General features: G+C 38.3%; 1 protein-coding gene across 1 annotated transcript; it reads right to left on the reverse strand.

Moving 5' to 3' along the window:
• Positions 1–2,520: 2,520 nt before the first annotated feature.
• On the reverse strand, positions 2,521–15,297 carry ZKSCAN2 (zinc finger with KRAB and SCAN domains 2). The gene is made up of 4 exons (XM_044677305.1): positions 15,192–15,297; positions 13,678–14,355; positions 7,689–8,171; positions 2,521–3,744 (listed from the first exon to the last, which is right to left on the reverse strand). Exons 1-4 carry the CDS (start codon positions 15,295–15,297, stop codon positions 2,828–2,830), a joined length of 2,184 nt encoding a protein of 727 aa, XP_044533240.1. The 3' UTR covers positions 2,521–2,827.
• Between the last annotated feature and the right edge of the window lie 280 nt (positions 15,298–15,577).

Consider the following 15,577-nt stretch of genomic DNA (forward strand, 5'->3'; position numbering starts at 1 on the left):
CTTGTTTTTGCTCATGTTCTCTCTAGAAGGTGGATCCACTCAAATCTCTAGTTATTGAAATTCTATTCATCTTCCAAATTTCCCCTAATTTATGCTCTTCATGATTTTCTTGATCTCGCAACTGTTATGAGTAAGATTAGATTAGCTAGTTATCAGGTATTGATTATATATTGATTAGGAAGTACATAGCAGGAAGGAGCTGGAGCTGGGAATTCCAGGTTGGAATGAAGGAGGAGGAAGTCTATCTGTGCTGAGTGTGGACTCCATTAGTGGTAGGCAAAAACTGTTGCCAGCCTGGGAGACCTCAGAGCAAAGGACACCTTGCATCCTGTTTTTCCCTGGGATCCTGTGTGGTGTGGCATTTAAGGAAAGAACAAGAGAAGAGGACAGTGCTTCAAGCAAACCCCTTACTACTTGGTTCCTGAGACAACTGTAGCTCCTGGCATCCAGACATCATCAGTGGATTGCAGTGAGAAATCCCAAAGCCACAAAAGCCCTAGCTGTCCTCAAGCCTGGCAGGTTCCAGGTTTGAGGCAGAAACCCAGAGACTCCAGTATAGCTCCTTGGGCCCTGTTAGTTAGATAGCTTAAATTAGTGTAGTTGAATAAGTCCTTCCCTGTCCCTTTGGGTTTTGTTATTAGGTGCTAAGATTTTAGAGTAGTCATTCCTATCCCTCCTTTTAGTTGTTTCTAATTAAAACCCAATTTCACCTTGTTACCTTGTTAGTTAATTCAAGGCCTCTGGCCAGAGTGACAGTTGGCTGTTATTTTTCCAGTTGGGAGTGGTGTAGCTGTACAAGACTTCAGTGTCCAGTTTTAGTCTCTCTTACATCCCAGAGAGTGTTCCCACAAACCCCATAGTTGATTTTAATATCCCTGGTGACCCCATTACTTATATTTTCCTACACCAATCAAAAACACTATTCCACTTCTGCTCTTATTGCATTTTTTTGGCACTTAACAGTCCTACTTTGTATTATAATTATTTATGCACATATGGAGTCAGAATTTCAGACTCTGATGGCCATCCAGATCATCTGGAGATATAGTGGTTTTGGGGAACTAGTCCAAAGTATTGCACCTGACATTGTCACTGGTCATGAGGCAGATGGCATCTCACAATGGTCTTATAATTAGGGAGTCAACAACAAACCTGCTAGAATGGAGGACCATTGGACTTTACTATTTGCAAAGGCTATAAGGCCCACCAGGCCTGTCACTACACCTTCCTGATGCCCTGCCATTGCACCCTAAGGGTGGCCTGCCCTTGGTGATATAGCTAATAATGGATGGAGTTAGGACTTGAACCTAGGTCTCTTAAGTCTAGCACTCTTTCCAAAGAAGTCCAAAAGGAAGGTTTTTCATTTGCCCCCAGGGCATGCTTTCACCACATCCAGGATTAATTCCAGCCCCAAATAAATTCATTTCTATCTGCTTTACTTGTGTTTTAAAGTCTAGCACTCTCAATTCTAAGATTTTTTCCCCCCCAAAATCAGATAATCTGGATTCCTAGAATCTACATTTTGTTCATGGGCAGTAATTCCATTCTTATAGTCTTCATTTTCTTTATAGTGGATTACATAGAGCTTCCAGTCAAATCCTTGGGGCATGATCTGATGATCTTTCAGAGACTTTCTCACTCTGATATCATATGGCTAGGTAGGGACAAGGAAGAAATAAAGAAATCTGGGGTTCAGTTTTTACTAAACTCATATGTCCTACATATAATTTGAGAACTTGGCATTATAGAGACTTAGAAATTATTTGATGTATCAGTCAGGCTAATACCTTGGGAAATATAAACTCACTCACTTATTCAGATAGATACATTATTATATAGGTATAAGCTAAAAGAAGGGTGCCACTCAAGGTCTGTGAATATTTGCACTGAGGATTCAAGACCTTAATTCGAATCAAATGTTTACTAATGAACCAGTCATCATTTAAACAAGAAAAGTTATAGGTTAGAACTATAAGATACATGAAATTCTACTTTATTTTTGATGATAATAAACATTGGAAGCATGCATTCTGTTTAGTCCAAGAAGGATATGAGAATTTAGAAGTTTTAAACAAGAGTAACAAAAGACAGAGTAAGAACTATAAGAAGAGGTAAGAAAACAGAGATTATTTCCTTGGGAAGGCCAATGGAACTTAATCTCTAAGTATGTATTACACAAGGAACACGACCAGTTTCTTTCCATCTCCCAGGGGTAGAAAGACTGGAACAATGACTACAACATATAGTACAAAGGGGCATAGACACAAAGAAACAACTTCCTGATAAGTGAAGAATGTCAAAATATTTCAAAAGGCTGCTGGGGGAAAGCTGTATTATCTCCAACCTCTTTAAAACTAGGAAAAGTTAATCATCTATATAGGATAGTTATTCTAGACAGAGGTCCTTGAAAGTCTCTTCCAGACCCAGGATTCTGGTATATCAGTAAGTCCAAGTTCATTTGGGGTTGTAAGTAATGACTTTCAGCATTTTCTTGATCCTGGAAGAAACATCTTTTAACAGTATTGTTGGAATCAAAATTTAATAGAAATGGCCATAAAATATATAACAGATTTACATCTGGAAATCAGACCACATGTCTTTTCTACTTTATTAAAAGAAAAATCAAGTACTATATTAGAATCAGGGGAACATTCAGCAAGTTAGAGGCAGAAATAGGAATAGAACCCCTACAATATAAACATCAACATTTCCTACATCTCTTAAGAGTTGTTTTATAATAAGTACAAAATTGATTCTAGGACTGTGACAGTTATTTTATGAAATGAAGACAAAAGACTGCAAACAATTCTTTTTTGATAGACTTCTGTCAAAAAATTTTCCCAAACTCATCAGCCCTGTCTAAGTTTTCTGGAGTATAATCAGATTTAAGTTGTGATGGAAGCTTTTCTCTCATGTGGATTCCTCGATGTTTAGTAAGTGCAGAGCTTTTACTGAAGCTTTTACCACAGTGTGAACAATCAAAGGGTTTTTCTCCTGTGTGAGTTCTCTGATGTTCTCTAAATCGGGTACAGTTACTGAAACTTTTTTCACAATCTACACATTTATAGGGATTCTCTCCTGTGTGTATTCGACGATGGGCACTAAAGTGAGAGCTATTGGTGAAACTTTTCCCACACTCACTACACTGATAGGGCTTTTCCCCTGTGTGGGTTCTCTGATGTATTATAAGGCTTGAGCTCTGACTGAAACATTTTTCACATACACTACATTTATAGGGTTTCTCTCCTGTGTGGATTCTCTGGTGAGCGCCAAAGTTTGAAGAGTCATTGAAGCTTTTCCCACACTCGAGACATTTAAAGGGTTTCTCTCCTGTGTGGATCCTTTGGTGTCTAATAAGGCTCCTGCTTCTACCAAAGCACTTTCCACACACATTACATTTGTAGGGGTTTTCTTTCTGATGAATTGCCTGACACATAAGAAGATGTGAGCTCTGAAGAACACTCCTCCCATATTTGAAAAATCTGTAAGGTCTCCGTCCCATGAAAGGTCTCCGATGTCCTATGATCTTTCCTAAATCTCTATGCTGGGTAATGAATTTTCCTTTTCTATCTCCTGGGGGGTAGTTTCTCCACTGCCTTTCAGACATGTACCCCGTCTTGTGGTCTTTTCCTGGATCAGTATCATGGGGAATGGCACCTTTAGACTTTCCTGGTAACGCTGAATGTAGTTCTTTCTCATAAATTTGTGTTGGATCCTTCTTATTCCTCTTACTCATATCAAAACCTGAAAAAAAACAACACAATAATAAAAATGTGATTCTGTGCCAAAGCAGAAGGAAGAGTGAGGTACGAGGCTAGCTTTTGGAGGAAAGGGAAGACCCAAAATTTGAGAAGGGAAAAAAAAACCTTTCAGTTGTGTGAAAGAGGGTAAAGTGGAAAAGGAATTAGGGAAGGATTCATGGAAGAACTGATACTCGAATTGAACTTTGAAAGATTTCTGTAGGAAAAGATAAGGAAAGGTTGTGTTCCATGCATGGGGGATAGAGGCAGCCTGCATGAATACAGAGGCAGAAGAGTGTAGGACTAGCTCAAGGAAGAATCAGGTTTCTAGTCAGACTTAAACACAGATTATGTGTGAAGGAGAATCATATTGATAAATCTGGAAAAGTAGGTTGGAGCCAGATTGTAAAAGTATTAAATGTTAAGGAGTTTGTACTTTCTCCTATATTTAGCAAGGGACCATTGAAAGTTTTTAAGTAGGGTAGTCAAAAGGCAAGAAGTGTATACTAGGAAGATTATTTTAGCACTTGTGAGAAGGGCTAAATGGAAGAGAGTGAATGGAAAATTAAAATACAATTAATAAGACCAAAGTAAGGACAGATGTAATTCCAGTTTACAAAAAGAAAAGTCTGCCAAACTGTAGTTCAGTTAGTTTGATTTTGATTCCTGGGAAAATTTTAGAACTGATCAGTGAAAATTTCAGAGCTGGTTAGTGAACAACTAGGAAAGGAAGCAGAGATTACAAACTCAAAGGAGAGAGGGGTGTGTAATAGATAATACAAACTGATGGATCAGGAATTAGTTGAATGGCCTGTCTCAAGGAACTTTTATGTATTCTTGGCAAGAGGTCTTCAATAAGGTGTCTCCAGTATCTCTGCTTGGCCTTGTGCTATTTAGTATTTCTATTAATGACTTAAAGGAATAGTTGGTATGCATATCACATAGTCATAAAACACTGAGTGACAGAGTTAGGATCTAAAAGGATCTTGACTAGAGAATGTGGTGGAACCTAATAATATGAAATTTAATAGGGACAAATGTAAAGTCTCGACATTGAACTCTAAAGAAACTGGATTAAAACATCAGTTTGGGGGAGAGGTGGGCAGAATCAATTCATTTGGAAAAGATCTGAGGGCTTTAGAGAACTGCAAACAATTGATATAATGTGGAAACCTAAATAACTGAGATCTTAGTTTATATCAAGAGAACTTGCTTCCAAGAATAGAGAGGTGATAATCTTACTATGTTCTGGAAAGTAGAATACTATGTTCTGGAAAGACCACATTTGGAGTATTGTATTCAGTTCTAGGGACCAGTGTTTAAGAAAAACATTGATAATCTAGATAGCTTTAACCAGGATGAAGGGCCCTTAAGTCCATATCATGAGAGAATTTAGGAAACTGGATTGTTTAGTTGGGGGAAGAGAAGGGAATGATATCAATATTCTAGTATTTGAAGCACTGTCAAATGGAGATAAGTCTTATTCTGTTTGGCCCCAAAAAGGCCAGACCTCTCTGTGTAAGTTGCAAAGAGGCAAATTTAGGTTTGACATTTGAAAGAAATTAATTAGGGCTCTCAAAACAGAATGAGCTGCTTCAGGTTCAGTAGATACCTAATCAATAGAAGTCTTTGAAATAGAGGCTAGATGACCACTTGTCAGATGAATGTTATGTGGGGATTCCTTTTAACTCTAAAATCTTGTGATTCATTTAGTTCAGTAACCATTCAATGCCTATGATATGCAGATCACTGTTCTAGGTTCTAGGGTGTAACCTTAAAAATTAATATTCAATAACTCCAAGTATTTTTATAAGATTCATTAATAATAACTTAAAGTAAAGGATAGTTAGAGCCTTAGTAAAGAGGAGGATCCCAGACTGGGGGCGTAGGAGAGAGAGCAAGGAGGAGAGCGTGGGAAGAGTGTGAAGGGTGAGTTTCACACAACTTTATCAATACAGTGTAAGGATGCAACGTGGGGATGAAAGAGGAAAGGGATTCTGGGTAATGTAGTTCAAAGGTACAACATTCCAATTACACAAGGGACATATACTTGAAAAACAACACAGTTCTTAACCCAAATGGCATTTATAATCTAATAGCAGAGATAATATAAAGTGAAAATAAGTGTAAGGTATCAAATAAAGTAGCCCAAGAGATTTGAAGAGAGATCACTGCCATGTAGAAGAAAAAGGGAAGGCTTCACTGAGAAGGGGGCACTTGAGCTTGATGTGGCCTGAAGGAAGAGTAGGCTTTTAAGAGGTAGAGATGTGAAAGTTCCAGGCACTGGGAAAGGCACGTACAAATTCATGGAGGTAGGAAAGGACAAGATGAAAAAGATTAGTGAGTAGTTCAGTTTAGATAGTGCATAGAGTTGGTAAATATAAGAAATATAGCTTGTAAAGTAGGTTGAAGGCAGATTTTAGAGAGTCTTGATGTAAGGTTAATTCAACATGATGTGAATTGCTCAAAGTTTTTGAAAAAATATGATGTAACATGTCTGACAGAAAGGTTACTTCAGTAGAAATAAGAAGGACAGACTGGAGAAGGACAAGAATGGATGCTAGCCACTTAAGAACATTGCAGTAGATCAAGAGAAAGCTTAAAGGTTGACTATGAAATACATTTTGGAGGTAGAAATGACAGAACTTGATAACTGTTTGGATATGGGCATTGAAGGGGGAAGAATGAGATGACTCCAAGGATGAATGGTTGGAAGAATGGGGCTGTTATCAAGAGAAATAGGGAAGTTTATAAGAGCTATTTGGAAGGAGGTTGGGGGAAGAAGGCTAATTTTAGAATGCTGTATTTATATTAGTATGACTTCCAGTTGAGGATATCTTATAGATAACCAGAAATGTGAGTCTGGGGCTCAAGGGAGAAATCAGTAGGAGGGATTTAGGTAATATCTCATACTTTCAACCCCTAAGGAATATTTTAAATAAGGAGACTTCTTTGTAGTAGGCCAAACAATATTCATGATGCTAGGAGGACCTAAGAAATAATCTCAAAATTCTGTTTCAATAAAGAAAATGTAATTACATGTCATCCTGTTATATGCAATCTAGAACTTTTGGCATTTCCTGCATTATGATCTTACTACCCCTCATTTCTTCTTTTCTTTCTGCTCCTCAGTCTGTCCTTCAACTTATCAGATAAGATGTTCTATCTTATTCCCAGCAGAGCCACTAGCTAACTGAGTGACTTTGAGGAAATCATGTACCCTTTCTTAGATCTTTTGGACCAGAAGCCCTTTCAGTTCCCTTCTTGCTCTAATATTCTATGAATACCAACACTATAAATAACTCACATATGAAGGTTTGTAAAACTCTTTTCCTCACAACCACTCTTTGAGGTAGGTGGTTTAAGTATTATCTTCATTTTGACTTGCCCAAGGTTAACCTGCTAATGTCTAATGAGTAAGTGTTGGAAGATGCTTTATTAAATTCAATAAACATTTATTAAGCATATAGCTCCTGGGTACACAAATAAAATAGTCCCTACTCTCAAAGATCTTATACAACACACCAGCACCCCCCAAATCAGTAAACCTAAAAGAATAATGATAAGCTAATAATAGCTAACATTTATACAGCACTTACTCTGTGCCAAGCATTGTGCTAAAGGTGCTTTACAGTGATTATTGTAATGACTATGAGTAGCACAGAAGTGCTGACCTGTATTGGTAGAGAAAGTTTCCTCATCTGGAAATTTTCTATTTCAGTTCTCCTACTTCTTTACTTATCCTTTTTTACTGGTTCTGCTGCTTGTCCACTAAGCATAAGTGTCCTTGACTTCAGGGCCTCCACACTCCTCTCTATCCCTTAGATACTCCCTTTAAAGATTTATTATCCACTTCAATTGCCACTGGTCTTTCAACTCTGGAACCAGTGCTTTTTGACTATACTCTTTCCCCTTTTAGGCTAGGATCTTATTGAGGAAGGTTCTCACCGCTCAGGCTTTGACCCAAAGTTGGAGGTCTTTGGGACTCGGGGTCCTCTATTAGTTCCTTGGTGCTAATTCTTTGGCTGTCAGAGTCCTCCACCACAGCTGCTTGTAAGGACATTTCATGTTGCCAGCATCCTGGTTCTTGGGGTTCAATGTCATTTTCCCCTTGCCTCAGAGGCTTTACTTCTTCCAGGTTATCAGTAGAGGAGGCAGAAGCCTGGGTATTCATCAGCGCATCCAACTCCTCATAGAAGGCACATGATTCTAGCATGCTGCCATTCCTTACTTTACGGTAGCTCTTTTGAAGGCTTTTGAACTTGGTCCGGCACTGTTCTGGTGTCCGAAGGAAGCCATATTCTTGAAGCTGCTCAGCCACTGCCCCATAGACTTTGCTTTTTCGATGACAGGCTTGAAGGGCTTCATAAAATCGAGACTCACTAAGAATGCTAAGGAAAGTCTTAGTTTCCTCATAGCCCCAGTGAACACCTGCCATCAGAGCACAAAGTTGAGATAAGACGAAGCATGGCAGAAGCTAAAGCCAACAGCAGCACTAAATAAGCTGTTGATTTTCTATAGCAATTTTCTGAAGAATCATCAGAAATTATCCTTTCATTAGTCTGCCTTAAAAAAATTCCAGTAAGTTACTAAACTTAATTTTGACTCCAGAATGTTTTATACTCCAAAAGAGATCAAAGAAAGGGGAAAAGGACCCATATATACAAAAATATTTACAGTAATTCTTTTTGTGGCATTAGAAACTAAGTGGGTACCAATCAACTGAGGAATGGCTGAGCAAAATTATGGTCTTTTAAGTGTGATGGAATACTACTGTGTTGTATAAAATGGTGAAGGGGATCATTTCAGGAGAAGACTTGTAGGAAATGATGAAGAATGAAGAGAACAAAAATAATTTATATAATAATAACAATATTATAAAGATAAACATCTGAAAGATTTAAAAACTATAATCAATGCAATGACCAGCTATAATTTCAGAGGTCTTATGAGGAAATGTGGTACTTATCTCTTGACAGAGAAATGATGTACTTAAGGTACAGATTGAGGATATATTTTTTTGGACATAGTTAAAATTTGTTCTGCATGACTATTATATGTATATATATATATGTATATATATATTTGTTACAAGGATTTTTTCTTTTTCTTTTTTTTAAATGGGGAGAGGGATAAGGAATAAGAGAAGGTGGATTTTTGTTAACTTTTAAAACAAATTTTTAAAAAGTAAATAAAAATACTTTGGTACTTTTTTGTTGTTCAATTGTTTAAGTCATGCCCGACTCTTTGTGACCACACTGGAGTTTTCTTTGCAAAGAAACTGGCCTGGTTTGCCATTCCTTCTCCAGCTCATTTTATAGATGAGGGAATGGAGGCAAACAGGATTAAGTGACTGGCCCAGAGTCACACAGTTAGTAACTGCCTAAGGCCAAATTTGAATTCAGGAAGAAGAGTCTTTCTGACTTTGAGCCTGGCACTCTATCCACTGAACATTTTAAAATTCATCAAGATACATCTACTGGGGGCAGCTGGGTAGCTCAGTGGATTGAGAGTCAGGCCTAGAGACGGGAGGTCCTAGGTTCAAATCTGGCCTCAGACACTTCCCAGCTGTGTGACCCTGGGCAAGTCACTTGACCCCCATTGCCCACCCTTACCACTCTTCCACCAAGAAGCCAATACACAGAAGTTAAGGGTTTTTTTAAAAAAAAAAAAAAGATACATCTACTGGTGTCTGTCCAAATTCATGGAACCATAGAATGTTAGAACTAGAGGATCTTAAAGAGCATATGGTCAAACCCCCCATTTAAAAAATTGGAGGCTATGAGTGATAAAAATTGATTTAGAATGGATTTTAAAGCTCTATATACTTAGTCTTGACTCAGGAGAAAGCATGAACAGTTACAGAATCAGGAAAACAAAATCTTGTTTGTTATCGTGTAGACAAGTAATGTCAAACTCAAAGAGAAATGGATCCTAGCCACATACTGACTTGGGAAACCACAAATTAACATTATGTTTTATTGTGTTTTTATTTTGTTAAAGTCTCCCAATTACATTTTAACCTCTTTTTAACCAAACTTAAGAGTTCTGTGGGCTATAAATTTGATACCTCTGGTGTAGCCTGAGCACCTGGGGGAGATATAGAGAATTCAATGAAGTGTAGTAATTAAGAAATGTAATAACAACTTACACTTATATAGTGCTGAAAATGCTTTCTTTATAATAACCTTATGAGGCAGATACTATAAAAATTATTACTCCTGTTTTACAGATGAGGAAATTGAGGCTCAGGGAGGGGAAGTAAACAGAAGTGAAGAGGTCAGTTTAGGCTTTAGATCCCAGAATTCCCCAAATGCCATAATGAGTTACCAGAGTAAAGAGTGGATAGCTGTGATCTGCACTAGTGGAAGGAATACCCATACTAATGAAATAACAGATTAAAAAAATGTAACAAACTAATTCATTTCTAGGACCTTATGCCATTTATGCACAGATCACTCCTTTAGTAAATTATTGTGGAGCCTTTTATTCACATCACAGTTCTAGGCTTGAACACTGCATTATCATGGAAGACATCTTATTATCGAGGACTCTTGTTGGGCCAGGAACTGAGAAACAAAGTATATCCTGAAGACTACGTACAGGAGTAAGAGATTTTTATTTTCTAGGTAGAACTGAAACCTGCTATCGAATGCTTAAATTAACATTAGTGTAATGTCACCTTTGGATGGTTCCAGAGGTAGTTAGAAGTTTGTTTCTCGTTTTCCCCCCATCCTTTTAGGGATTTTTAGCATACAGCTTACCAAAGGGTCACATGAATATCCCAAAAGGTCATTCAGAGGTCTTCTAAACCTGTGTGAGTCTGTTTGCCTTTTATTTCTCTCCTCATTCCTGTAGTATATCCTTCAGAAGACTGACATTTAGGCCCATTACTGTATAAAGGAGACCTATAAGGATCTATTCTTGGTCTCTGATTCCTTTCTGTCTATTCTAATTCTGGAATAAGTCCTCTCCTTCCAAGAATTTAGTTACCATTCTAAATGAAACTACTTGTATTTTTTAAATGGTCTGTTTATTTTACAGGAGTAAGTTTCCTTCAAAAGAATCAGCAAATTTGTGATTTATCATTAGTTGATGAAAGGACTCATAAATATAAAACATATTTTTTTCTTTTTTTTTTTTTTTAAGCCCAGCTCATGGGTGGAAGAGTGGTAAGGGTGGGCAATGGGGGTCAAGTGACTTGCCCAGGGTCACACAGCTGGGAAGTGTCTGAGGCCAGATTTGAACCTAGGACCTCCCGTCTCTAGGCCTGACTCTCAATCCACTGAGCTACCCAGCTGCCCTAAAATATATTTTTATATGGGAAGATTACATAAAACTGAGTAGAGGCGGCAGGTGCCCATAAAAAGAAAAAAAAGTGGGGACAAATTTTTTTTCTGGCCAGATAGTGTTCCATTGCAAATCAGTGGCATCACCCTTGCTGCTTTTTACTTTTACTTTTTGCGGGAGAGTCAAGAAAAACTAGAGGTAGGGAAGATGGAAGGCATACTTTCTCATTAGGGTATGTGATGCCTGGCTGTATAAGAAGGATGGCTGCAAGGCTCTGACAACTAGAAGCTGCTGAAATATCCCCACAAATGAGAAACCAAGCCATTAACTGTTTACCTGCTGGAAATATGCCCTAATTAAAGGCAAAGTAGCCAAGGGTAAATATTCTTTCTATGGCAGAGCTAAAGTCATAAAGTAACACTATCTTCATGAAGTTAAAAGATATTTATTTATTTCTGAATTTCTTCATTTAATTATATGCCTAAACTCAACTGCAGGATACCTTTGATAATCTACTTCACTGCTGCCTCAAAAGAAACATGATGAAGCTAGAGCTGGTCAGCTTTCTGCTAAGTCTTTTGCTGGGCCCATCTTCCTCCTCACAATGGGCAACATCATCACTACTCTCCAGCAACTTGAGCAAGGAACCCAGACGTCATTTTCAACTCATTCTTATTCACCCATAACTGTTTAAACATTTAATTGCCAAATCCTGCCACTTCCCCTGTGGTGTCCACTGCTGCCAGAAGCTTAGTCTATAGAGTTGGCTGTCACCTAAAACAGAGGGGTCAAAGACACTGCTCCATGCAGGTCACAACAGTCCTGACTGGGGTTTCAACCAGATTAAATGTAATTGGGAAGGGGGCAGCTGGGTAGCTCAGTGGATTGAGAGCCAGGCCTAGAGACGGGAGGTCCTAGGTTCAAATCCGGGCTCAGACACTTCCCAGCTGTGTGACCCTGGGCAAGTCACTTGACCCCTATTGCCTACCCTTACCACTCTTCCACCTATAAGTCAATACACAGAAGTTAAGGGTTTAAAATTAAAAAAAAAAATAAATGTATTGGGAAATCTTTAACAAAATAAATAAAAATACAGCACATAGATAATATCGCCTTTTGAAACTAAGTCCATATGTGGCTGCAGGAGTGCTTCTGTATGGATTTGTGGCTCAGTTGCTCCTTGAGACACCACTGCCCTAGATTGCTACAAGCAGCATCTCCTCCTTAATAGGCTCACTGCTTATAGTGCAATACTCCCCTGTAACCTTTCCACTCATGTCAGTATTTTTTTCTTTGTCACTTTAACCCTAATGTTCCCTCTTCCTTCAGATAGTTCTTTTCTAATTGTAGAAACAGATGTACTGGGAGCTGGGAAACAACTTGGCAATAATAACAATTACTATAACTGGTAGCATAGTCTGTACTGGTTGTACATTTTAGTAAATACTTTAATGAAGGAAATGTCAATAAAGAAAGAGTATCACTGGTTTGTCCTTGAGGTATATGGATTAGGACCAAGACTAACCACTCAAGCCTGGAGTCACCACAGATTGGCTGTGACTATCTAGATTAGAAAGACAAGATGGATATACAGTGCACCTTTCATAAAGGGATGGGTAGGAGTACAAAGTAATCTATGATTTTATTGCTTCCTTAATGTACCAGAGCTGCTGGAACCAGCCTTATTACTCAACTCTTCTGGTTTAGAAGTTGCTTCAGACTTGGAAAGGAACCTTTTGGGGAGAGCTACAGATTCCTTTGGTCTAAGCCTTAATTGCTCAAGGTCCTCAAAAGTTTTAAATTCAGCTTGAGTTTTAAGCTGAAGGAAAACACACTACAATAATGTGATATGAAACTACACTCACCTTTGGCATTAGGAGCATCTATTGTCCTTTTATTTTTTGTTCTGATTGATATCACTGTGAAGTCATATTGATTAATCAATAAGTATTTAAGTACCCACTATGTATCAGGCATAGTATTAGGGGAAAGGGATACATAGGCAAAAGTGAAATAGTTACTGCCCTTAGGGACTTACATTTTACTGGGAGAAACAATGTATATATATATGTATACAAATATAAACAAAATATAAAATATATGCAAGTAAATGTAAAAAAATATGCAAAAGTAACAATATATAGGGAAAGTACTTTGAATTACTTAAAAAAACTTTGAAATAAATAATCCAATTTTATTATGAAATTAATAAAATAAAGATAAGTAATTTTAGTAGGGAGGCAATAGTGATTGAGAAGATCAGGAAAGGAGGAGATAGCAATTGTTTTTTTTTTTTTTTTACATTTCAAAACCCTTAACTTCTGTGTATTGGCTCCTAGGTGGAAGAGTGGTAAGGGTGGGCAATGAAGGTCAAGTGACTTGCCCAGGGTCACACAGCTGGGAAGTGTCTGAGGCCAGATTTGAACCTTGGACCTCCCATCTCTAGGCCTGACTCTCAATCCACTGAGCTACCCAGCTGCCCCTAGCAATTGAGTTTTGAAGGAAGTTAGGGATTCATTGAGGCTGGCAGCTTGGCAATGATTGTAATTTTGATTTAGTCACTTCCAGTCCAAAGATACTCCCCCCTATCACCCACCAAGAAATGCTACATTTATTTTTATATCAAAATAAGGAACAAAAATCTTACCGCTTAAGTTTTGGAACAAGGCTGGAGCTCTAGTGATCTTAGGTTTCTGGGTGAACTCAAGGCTCATTTCTTCACCATCAGATTCTTCTGCTTCCTCCAGTTCCCAGCTGTCTTGTTCTTCAGTTTTGGAAGTAATATTCCCCTGCCTTAGGGGAGAGTCAGTTTCATTTGGAATGTCAGTGGTTGTGGCATGGGGTCCAGGATTTAACAGGGCATCCATCTCTTCATAGAAGGCACAGGGCTCCTGCATGTGGCCGTTTCTCACTTTTCGGTAGCTCTTTTGAAGACTTTTGAACTTTGTCCTACATTGCTCTGGTGTCCGGAGAAAGCCACACTCTCGCAACCACTCAGCTACAGCTCCATATACCTGGCTATTTCGAGGACAAGCCCGAAGTGTTTCATAAAACCGAGACTCTCTGAGAATTGCAAGGAAAGTCTTAGTTTCCTCATAACTCCAATGCACCCCAGCAATCTTTTCATCTTCCAAGGCCCCCCATGGCTGTTGGTCTTTCCAGGTTTTTCCATTCCTCTTTGCCACTGCCTGGATAGGTCCTCGCTTTCCCCCTGAATGGATGCCTCGAAGGATATATTTCTTATTGGAGCCTTGGAGTCCCAAGACCCATGGCTTTTTACCTTGAGCCAGCTGGGATACTTTCTTAGAAGTTGAAATTGGTATTCCTTTAGGAAGAGGAACATATTTCAGATGTTATAGAAAATGCCCCCCAAATCCCTTCATTAATGTAATTTTTTTCCACATTATTTTTGCTTGGAATACTTCTCTGTGTATTCAAAATCTACTCTTCTGAGTTCAGTTCCTATGTATCAGCCCCTTTTACACATAATACTTCCTCTGTAACCCTATGGCATTTAATATTAGCCATAGTCATTTATCATAATGATAGAATGTCTTCTATTGTTATTTAACTTTTTTTATTCTCTGCCTTACCAAATAGACAAGAAGCACTTAGAGGGAAGTTATCAGACTTTATGTTCCTTTAAAAATTTTACATCACCTAGCACTGCACTAAACAAGTAGTCAATGAAAGGATTCAAATATTCTTGCAAGGCAAAATGCTATGGGAGTTAAGAAGTGAGAGATTGTTATGAATGAATGAATTTAGAATCTATTTGTCTTTCAAGGGCATGATGGATCATAAGGAAAGAATTCTGGGAGATGTTTTGGCTGTGTTAAATAGAGGAAAGAGGAGGGAGTAAGAAATGGAAATAAGCACTTCGATACAGAATGAGAATTAGTTCATTTATAGCTCTGCAGAGAACAGTGTGTCCTCTGAGGAGAAAATCTTTGCCTAGAAACCAGAAACATAGCCTTGGAGATGTAACATTAATTAAAGTTCCTTTCAGAAAGCTTGGAGGATGAGTATTTGTTACCTCCTATGGGAGAAATAGAAGTAGGGATAGTTCTATTATTCTGAAGTTCAAAAGAAAGTAATAATTTTATTATTATTAGAACTGACCACAAAACACACAAACCTGAATAGGAAATAAGACCTTACCCAATGAAACCATGTTCCTATAATTCTCTTTCATGATACCCCTGCAGAAGTTCTTGTGAACAGGATTTAGATGCCCCCACTTCTTGTGGGAGATATTCCTGGACATTCCCAAACATATCACAGGTTCCTGCAACAACACTGACACCTAGTACCACCAAGAAAACATCATTGCTCTTTCCTGAGATGAATGGTTGAGAATGAAACACAGAAGGACCTTGAGGTGAGATGTGTGATCAAGGGCCTTGGAATGGATTGTAGGCTGATGAAAGGGAGAACCTTTATAGGATAGCCATTAGGTATGGGGGATCTGCCAGAATTATTTAAAAAAGCAGAAAATAAACACATAGGAACCCTCCCACCTCTCCCAATAGGGTACAAAAGCTGGG

The sequence above is a fragment of the Gracilinanus agilis genome, chromosome 1, assembly GCF_016433145.1.
Source record: "Gracilinanus agilis isolate LMUSP501 chromosome 1, AgileGrace, whole genome shotgun sequence".
Taxonomy (NCBI): Eukaryota; Metazoa; Chordata; class Mammalia; order Didelphimorphia; family Didelphidae; genus Gracilinanus; species Gracilinanus agilis.